We start from the raw sequence: 10,027 nt of genomic DNA, 5'->3' as shown, positions 1-10,027 counted from the left end.
TATTTGTTTGTTAATATATGCTAGTAAGCTTAGGAGTTGATTGACTCCAACTCTTACCTAACCCTCTAACAATAGTATAGTTGTCATGACCCCATAGATCTTGGTTCTAGGTTAGTTAAATAACATTTTCTAGAACAACTTTTCGTAGGTCTGAAACTTCCCTGAACGAACATATGTCTAGTTGTGATATGTTCTCAAATAAAGGTTCCTCAACATAGATCACATGGGTTGTTGCAACCATTCCTAGTTCTTGATGGTCCTCATGAATCCATCTCTTTGGAAAATTTGATTCTAGATCTCCAAGCATTTCAATATCATTCTCAATGTGGCGGATCAATTAGTAAGGCAACAAATTTTCTTCAATACATGAAGACCATCAACAGTCAAATGATATTAGATCTGGTTATGCGAGAAGTATATAGACATCACGACCTTCTTGATGATATAATTAGTGATCATAGGCCACAATTCATCTTGATATTTTGGAAACACTTGTTTCTCCTAGAGATCCTCATAATTTCTTGTAATTTCTCCTTGAGTTATCATCCTCAATGTGATTCAAATTTAGTGTACAAATTAGACGTTAGAACTCTATCTGCATTGTTTTATCAATTACCAACATGATGATTGGATTGACATGTTGCATTTGTAGATGTACAATATTTTAGTTCGTTTTTTAGAAGGATATACTCTACTTTTCGTAAATATTGGTTATCATCCTCATTGTAGAATGCTTAAACATCTAGAAATCTAAAAGAATCTCACTCTTGAGTTCATCTACCTCAACTCCAACAAATTTGAATTCAACTTTCCCACCATTTGCATTAAGGCTCAAGAAATACATAAGAAGAGCGCAAATTTTCATTGTCTCAACTCGAGGAACCTAAGTTTCAAGTTACGAATCATGTAGAACTATTACAACATAATGTAAAAACCATTAGGTCGTGTGACAAGCTAGATTATCAATGTCTTGGTTTGTTTGTGATCTCCAATCAAATAAATGACGTTACATTTTGGATCCATCCACATGCATTTCCCCATCTCTAAATCAACTTGTTGATGGCCCAAATTTTGAAGTTGGGTATATTTTGGACTCCAAGCTTGTGCATTAAAAGCAACATTGTGGATTGGTTAATCTATACCCCAAATGATCAAACTTAAGTTCTTGCAAAACATATCACCAATTCTATGGATCTAGTAGCCAAAATGTATTGTCAATAGCATGAGAAGCCGAGTCCCAATATGTACACTTCGACTCATTTTTCTGGCTTATTTTTGTTTATTTCTGTTTAATAGGCCATTTAACTTTTAATTACAAGTCTACCTATCTTAACTAAAATCTTTAAGGAATATTTTTATTCCTTAATCTACTTTAAGAGCATTAATTGCATTGAAAATCAACACATGTGACTCAATTGAGTAACCTAATCATCTGTGACTCGGTCGAGGTAGAAATGACTCAATTGAGTAAGTATAATTAGTCATGACTCAATCAAGTTAGACTTAATGCATCGAAACAAACGTGACTCAATCAAATTAGGACTCAGAAGTGACTCAATCAAGTCAAACTTGACTCAATAAAATTAAGAACAACTCAATCAAGTAAGATGTGACTCAATCATATTTAAATAAGTAATTCTAAATCAATCGAGCCAAAAGTGATGGTGAAGATCGTGGACATGGAGATGGATCAAAACTTCTTTGTTTGACACTTAGGATCTCACTCAATTATCCTCGGGGAGCCATAAATACTTGTGGGTTGAATTGAAACAAAGATTCTTGATCATGGATTAATATATGTGCATGGAAGCCAAGATTATAAAAGCTCAATTCAATTTTTTATTGTTTGCGAAAATCATGAAAGAATAGGGGTAGGATAAAGGTTGGAGAAAGGATTTTAAAGGTGCACGTTGTCGCAATAGTGCATTTCCTCATTATAATCGTAGGTCTTGACAACAATGGTTGCCATGATGGTAGCCTTCAATGATGCTTTGGGATGTTCTACACATGATGGGAACGGTTCCTCACTTGATAGCTTGGCATATTAGTTCATCATGCAATGTTTGTACAATACAATTCTTCATAGGATGGTCATTTCCATGATGGCTAGGTTTGACAATTCTTCACATGATGAACAAGGTCTTGCATGGAGTTGAAGAAATAGGTTATTTGTGGGAAATGTTTCTTTATATGTTGGTGTTCATGATCAAACCACTCCTTATTCTTCATGTAACTATGATCTCAATGTCTTCATGTCGTTTTTTGAGTTGTCTAATTCTTTTGGAAGGAGTTCCCCCTACCAACTCTTTTGTTCATGTTATAGTTGCCCATGATTTGATTGATTGCTCAATGGGGATAACATGTTTTTGGCCATACATGAGTTTTATTTTTGCATGTATTTAGTCATCGTTGTCATGAATGCATGTGCTTCTCAAATAGGACCATGCAAGGGAACCTGAAGTAGGGAGGGCGTGATGTTGTGCGAGAAGACTTTTAAACCGCTTTCATTGGTTGCTAGTAGTAATTATCTCCTTTTTGTGAAATAGCATTGTCAAGTTCAAATATTTGATTCAAGTCGGGGTAAGACTCGAGTTGAGGAAAGCTTTAAATTTGAGGTGAGGAAACCTAGGCTCGAGTCAAGGAAATCTTAGGCTTGAATTGAGGACGCTTAATAGGCTCGAGTCAAGGAAATCCTTCTACTTTCGCCGACACCATGAATCAACCTCACGCACTCTCTCTCTCTCTCTAGGAATTGCAAATAGGGACACGTGACCTATGGGACTAATCCACGTTTTCTACGACTATGCTTTTGAAATTGCAATGGATACCTATGGAATGCAGTATTTGCCATAGAGGAGTTCGCCAATAACTCAAATATCATAATTCTTGTTGAAACATGGAAGCATAAATTGACACATGCGTCATATTCGCCATATTCTCCATTCTCCATATTCTCAATATTCGAGAATAGAAAATGGCCCCAAGAATATTAGAAAACCATTTGTTTTTTTAAATAAATTTACATAATAAAAATGAATTAATTCACTAAAAAAAAACAATCACTCATTAATAGAAATACAAAAGGCATTTAAAATCACATGGGCATAAGAAAAGTTAACTAAAGAGTTTATAAACCATTAGATTCTAATTTCTAAATTCTAAGTTCTAAATTCTAATTAACACTTTTAAATTTAAGAGCCTATGCACTATAGTCTATCATATTCATCATCCATATCTTCAAGCTCATCAATAATTTCCTCATGGACTTCATTGTTTCCATCAATAGCTTGGTTTTGCATTCTCAAAAGCCTCTACGCACTATCATATTCATCATCCATATCTTCAAGCTCATCAATAATATCCTCATCGACTTCGTCATTTTCATTAATAGCTTGGTTTTGCATTCTCAAAAGCCTCTCGTCATCATCTTCTTTGTTGATCATATCCAATGTTACTTCAGTGAGGCATAATCCTGTTTCCCTTATTCTTCTAATGAGATTATGATTTGTATGTATATAAACCAATTTCTGAACATGAGCATGGGTCAATCTATTTCTTTTTTTTGTATGTATCGATGAGAATGTGCTCCAATTTCTTTCACAAGAAGATGCACATGAACCTTGAGAAAGCACACGAATTGCAAGTCTTTTTAAGTTTGGAGTACATGCTCCAAATGTTTCCCACCACTTAATTGCATTATGCATCATAGTTGGATCATTTGCCATAGGAATTTGAAATGTACTTTTTTCTTGAGTTCTATAAGCAAAGAATTCATTCAATAAAACACTACATAGATTTATATCACCATTAGTATAACGCATAATAGTTTCCATCCAACTTGTATTGACCTTATCATCAATCTCTTGAATTTTTTCTCTCCAAATTGGATGCAAAATAAAGCCGGTTGCATGCAATGGTGATTGTAACATTGTCCATCTTTGCATACATATTTCTTTAATTTCATCAAGCATTATATGATCTACATCTTCAATGTGGTTTATTTCTTCTATCATATGTTGAGTACATTCATAAATTAAACCCATGGTTGCTCCTTCTCTATCCGCCAATCTAAGAACTTTTAGGATTGGCTTGCATATCTTTACTATCTTCTTCATATTTGCCCAAAAGGAAGCATCAAGTACAATTGAAACTATTTCTTCTCCTTGTTGTGTTTTCGATCCTTTCCATTGACACCATTGTTCACTAACCACCATTCTTCTTAATCCCCCTTTGACTCCATCATCCAATAAGTTTGAAAGCATGATAAAACTATAGGCAAACCTAGTAGTGGAAGGCTTTAACAATTCTTTCTCACTAAACTTACGAAACATTGCCAAAGAATGTTGTTTTCGTGTGATAAAGACGATTAGCTTTGTAGCTAATTTCATAACATCATGAACCCAAGCACATTTTCCAATATCTTCAAACAACAAATCAAGGCAGTGACATGTGCATCTAGTAAAAAAGATCATGGGCCACTCTTTTTCTATCATCCTCCCAGCTGCCACACAATTTGTTGCATTGTCCATACAAACTTGCACAACATTTGATGGGCCAATATCAAGAATAACCTCTTTCAAAATCTTAAAAATATACTCTCCTGATTTACATTCTCCACTAGTGTCAACTGATTTCAGAAACACAGTGCCATATGCCGAAGTAGCCATGACATTAATTATAGGTCTATACTTTGTATCTGACCAACCATCACTTACAATCGTACATCCAACAATGTTCCATTTTTCTCTAATTCAGATAATCTCATTTTTAACATAATTCACCTCTTCATTCAAGTGCCTTCTATGTAATTGATTAGGAGATGGTGGCTTATAAGAAGGCCCAGCAAGTGCTACGGCTTTTATTAGGTCATGAAAATATGCACTTCCCGCTTTTACATCTGGTACATCCTCTACAAAAAAAAACCTCCTAATAGCTTCATCAGCATTTTTATCAAGTTGTTTTCGCCATGACACTTTCAAGGGTTCACCATTGTCTACTTTCATCTTTTTATTTGTTGATGCATTGACAAAAGATGATGAAAGCATTTCATTGATAGATGCTGACTCCACAACATCAACATTTGCACTACTTTTTTCAGCATTGCATTTCATTGATGATCCCCCATCGACATCAACATTTGCATAACTAGTATTAGATATCATTTTTTGTACTTCAACTTTTTTGATAACATCAATTCGACGGCATTTGTCAACACCGAAACCTTTCGTGCCCAATAGGTGAGCTCTAATTCGGAAGGGACCACCAACAAATACATGTTGGCAATGTTTGCATTGAACAACGGGCAATGTTTTCGCACAATGGTCACATGATCCCATTCAAAGGCCTTTTGCTTCACCATTTTAGTAAATTAACCTCTGGAAGTGTCAATAATCAACAGAAATTTCACACTGTTAATAAGCTAATTACCTTCCACTGGTTTTGGGAGAGATTAATCTGATGTAACATAAAAAAAATTCAACATGAGATACAAGGGAAACGTAATCTCAATCATCAAACATAATTTCTGAACAAAAGCTTGAATAAAGAAGAAATAGATGAGAATCGAGAAGAGAGACTTACTGATTTCAAAGTGACATCAACATCAATTTCAGCCAAACCCTAATTTTTAGGGAACAAGATGCAAGAGGAGGTGAGAATTAGGCATCACATAGAAGAGACAAGGACATAGCCGAACCCTAATTTTCTGCCTTCAAGGTACTTATCACGATTCACTACTCGTTGTAGGCTGTTCGTCGTTCGTTGTTCGTTGTTTTAGCTATTCTCTGATCCCTGTAGACCGTTCTTTGTTCACTACTCTTTGAATACACTTTTTCTCAAAAAAAAAAAAACACGAATACTTGACTTCCCATTCTTATTCGTATTCGTTTGCATTCGAATGGGAATGCCCACGAATGCGAATATGTCAATCTATGCATGGAAGCATGATACTCAAAGGATTCAAGATTTAGAAATTATAATGTACACTCTTTGATATGATTGAAAAATCGAAGACAACTAAGAGGACAATGAGGGGTGGTATGTTTTATTAAGAAGGAAATAGAGAAGTATGTGTTCATCATAAAAAATGATGAACATAAATGTTGCATATGGCTCGAAATAGAAACCCCAACTGATTTGCCAACTTTTGTAGTTGGATGTTACATTCCTCATCAAGTTTCTAACTTTTATGCTTATTTGGATAAAGACCAACATTTTTTCAATCTAGAAGATGATATTGCTTATTTCAAATCCGAAGGGGCAGTTATTGTCTTTTGGTGACAGGAATGCCCATATAAGAAGTTTCCAACTTGATGTGCTAAAATCTTTCATGCCACATATCTCAAGGATGCAAGAGGATATTCAAACGTATAGTCTCTCTTCTATTGATGAGAAATATTTGGACCAAATTGGGAAGTTATTCCTACAAATGTGCAATAGTAACGGAATGCTTATTGCAAATGGTTTATCCTTATGGCCCAATGCTAATGGTTTTACATGTAGAAAACACAATGAAAATAGAGTGATTGACTATGTGCTACTTTCCAAAGGTATTTTGGATTTGATCATAGGATTTTATGTATTGACCTCAAATGTATGTATAGGTTTGATTATGAGAAGGCCATTGAAGATAATAAACAACCACCCTTGAGCATGAACCTTAAAAAAACGGTCATGTATTCCAAGACAACATGGCATGCTCTACAATTGGACTACAAATTAGATCAAACCTTTACATAAAGGTGGAGATGTAAATAATTATTGAACCTCAAACATGGTTGGCTCACTAATGGCAAAACTATTTGGGTATATAATGGAATCAAAGATAAGTGCATGGGTTGAAAAAGAAATGGTAAGAGAGCTTATGGATAAGCTGACATTCGAAAACATCATAGCAATATCGATCACCTTATCATCCTTCGAGTAATAACGGTGGAAAGCCAGTTGAGAGGTAAAGGTTTATATTGTTGCTTTGTAGACTTCAGGAAAGCTTTTGATATGGTACCTCGTAAGCATCTTTTGAGGCAAATGGAAGAACTCGAGGTGCCAAGAGAATATGTACTTGCAATTTCCCGGATCTATGAGAAAGTTACATGTCATGTGCATATGGGTAATAGACTTTTAGATTTTTTCAATGGCACTATTGGTGTTAAGCAAGGATGCCCACTCTCACAAACTCTATATGGTCTATGCATAGTTAAATTGGAAGAAATGGCTACCAAGTTTGCAAAGGAAGAATGCGTTGAAGTTGTCATTGGGAAGGTAGTCATCATGTTTTTATTATGTGCGGATGACATAGCACTTTTTTCAAATACTTTAAGAGATGCACAAATTATGAAACCATTGGAAAAAAATTGAGTGTATACTAAATCAAGTGTCAACAACTCTAAAACAAAGATTATGCCCGTAAAGAGCCAAAAAAAAGATAAACCATGCATTATGTATAATAATGCACCACTTGAATGTGTGGAAAGCTTCAAATAGCTTGTCCTTGAAGTTCCTTCAAATCATAGATGGAATGAATGTGCTACTCGTCGCTTAGAGGCAGGAAAGGGAGCTTATTATGCACTTGAGAACACATACAATCATGGAGAAATTAAGTCCTCAAGAAATATATTTTCGACAAAAATCATGATTGCATTTGAGAATACATGCAATCATGAATTTGTTGGGACCTCAAGAAATACATTTTTGACACTTTGGTGACATAGGTGCTTCATTATGGGGTGTAGCTTCCCTAAATATACTTGGAAAGAGTTTGAAAATTGCCAAAATCATGTTCTTACAAAGTTTCTACAAGTTAAGAAACAAATGTCATACATATCGACTTCCTAGAATTGGGAAGCAAGCAAAAAGATCCAAAAGACACATAAAAGCAAAATTTTGTGTTCAGTTGGATGCAAGATATGGAAAAATTGTTTGAAAGATGGGATGTAACACACTTGCTTCATGATGCGTCACTAGATTCCTCTACAAATGAGGCCTTTTTGCAACGAGTTTATCATGACATATGAAAAATGTGGAGGCTTCAAACATTATACTACACTTGTTGCACCTAACTATAAAACCATATTCTTTGTCGAACAAGGAAACTATACACGTCTATACATGTTAGAGCCCATCCCATTGTATGCTATCTAAACCATTGCTTTCATGTGACTTAGCTCACAGTCATTGTGGTGTGAGACAACATGTTGGGGCACAAGTGATGAGAATGATCGACTATGTACATTTTGCCCAAAACAAGTTTGGGAATCTGAGTACCACACTTTGATACAATGCTCTATCTTTGATTATGCTTTCCACACATCTTCGAGCAAACCCAATCCTTGCACAAATTTCTATCACAATGAGAATGTGGACTCTCGATTGCAACATTCATTGGTAAACTTCTTAAACATTGACAATTGTTACTCACTTTCACGCATATCACTTGAAATGTAATATTTTGGTATCATAGGTCATATTGGATCTTTGAAGAGAATATTAGAATCTATCTCTCTTTATCTCTCACCACATAAGCACTCAAGTAGTTACCGTAGGATTAGGGCTAAGTACACTTGTCTATTACATAAAGGTCAAGATTAAGACCCAAAACTCTAGTTTTAATAGAAAAAAAAAGTAGATTTTACAAGATATTATTGCAAAGCGAGTAGAATTAATTACAATAGTGGCTTTGAAAGTGTTTACAATAGTCATTACAATGGAACAAGGATTATGATGTGGAGGAAGGACTTCGAGTAGCTCATGAACAATGGTCACCACACTTTTTGTTGTTGTGACTCTAAATGCCCTCTTTCGGTCTGCCTCCTTTCTCTACCCTTAGTTCCTCCTTCCACCACCTCTTCAAGCAAGACGAAACCTTAAACACGGTCTCACCCAAACCCAAACAAAAATAGGAAAACGATGAAGGAGAGGTAGTCCAACTCCACTCTAGCACTCCATCACACCTAACCTAAACCCCCAAGCAATAAGAACAAGAAGGCGAAGAACATAGATGAAAATTTGAAACCATAAACCTAAAAAGTAAAGGCCCCTCAACCTTTGAAGTTTGAACACCAAAAACACCTTAAAATGCCCAACCCCAAACTTAACCCTCAACTCCCCTTTTTATAGTGGGAGAAGAGTCTCATGCATTGCATTAAATGTGCACACACTCGCCTTCCATCAACATGTTAAAAGAAAGGTAGCTAGCGCCCACACACACATGCCAGGATTTGAACCCTACATCTTCTCCTAAAATTAAAAACCCTTAATTACTAAGCCAAATATTTTCATAATGACTTCTCTTTTTCTCTTCATTTCTTTACATTTCACAAATCACAACATCATGCCATGGATAATCTTGTTAGCCGACTAGGCATAAGGCAATAACCACAGACAATCACCTATCCTTCACAAACTTTGAATAGTGCCTTGATGATAAGACCATGCACTTATTCCACCTTTTGTTGAACTTAAGGTTATAAGCTTTTGTGAGAGACTGTTTGACCCCTAGTCGTAAGAAGATGTCCTTTTCTTTGTGAAAATCCAAATCTCTCATGATCTTGCTCGTATGTTTGTATTGGTAAATGGCATCGTCTTCAAGAAAAAATTTACACCCATATGTAGTTTTATTATTCCTTAATACTTGTCCTTCCACTAGATTCTAAGGTCCTCCATTGCGAGCACCAAGTACTTCATCTACCATAGTCCCGTGGGCATCACACAATTTAATTAGACATTTGGAGTACATTATTAAGGAGTAAGTTGCATGAAGTCCATATCTGTGACGCATGTTTGAATGGAGTTCACAATCGTCACATATCCCTTTGATGTGTGCCACATCCTAGTACATACATTACAACCCGCAGTGGTGCTCGTTTCCGCTTCTTATAGTGCTTTCATAGGTTTCCTTCATGTAGAATGAACTTACATGCCTTCTTCTAGACTTGATGAGCTTCTTCCATGGACCATGTCACACTTGCAGTCATTGAGCTTAGCAAACTCCCATTCGTAACGATTCCCCTTCATAAAGCCAGAAGTGTGA

At 35.6% G+C, this 10,027-nt stretch overlaps 1 protein-coding gene across 1 annotated transcript; it reads right to left on the bottom strand.

Moving 5' to 3' along the window:
* Positions 1–3,208: 3,208 nt before the first annotated feature.
* On the bottom strand, positions 3,209–5,365 carry LOC147850437 (uncharacterized). Its single transcript, XM_087336540.1, has 2 exons — positions 5,298–5,365; positions 3,209–4,744 (listed from the first exon to the last, which is right to left on the bottom strand). Exon 2 carries the CDS (start codon positions 4,665–4,667, stop codon positions 3,312–3,314), a length of 1,356 nt encoding a protein of 451 aa, XP_087192666.1. The 5' UTR covers positions 4,668–4,744; positions 5,298–5,365; the 3' UTR covers positions 3,209–3,311.
* Positions 5,366–10,027: the final 4,662 nt, after the last annotated feature.

Source organism: Azolla caroliniana, unplaced genomic scaffold (genome assembly GCF_043228905.1).
Source record: "Azolla caroliniana isolate FFs.n. ecotype wild unplaced genomic scaffold, voAzoCaro1.0.p SCAF_21, whole genome shotgun sequence".
Classification (NCBI taxonomy): Eukaryota; Viridiplantae; Streptophyta; class Polypodiopsida; order Salviniales; family Salviniaceae; genus Azolla; species Azolla caroliniana.
Note: the sequence above shows the minus strand (reverse complement) of the source record. Positions and strands in the feature narration are given on the sequence as shown.

Excerpts from the sequence above, each read along its gene's own strand:
- LOC147850437 (XM_087336540.1), bottom strand. The coding sequence starts at position 4,667 with ATGGCTACTTCGGCATATGGCACTGTGTTTCTGAAATCAGTTGACACT.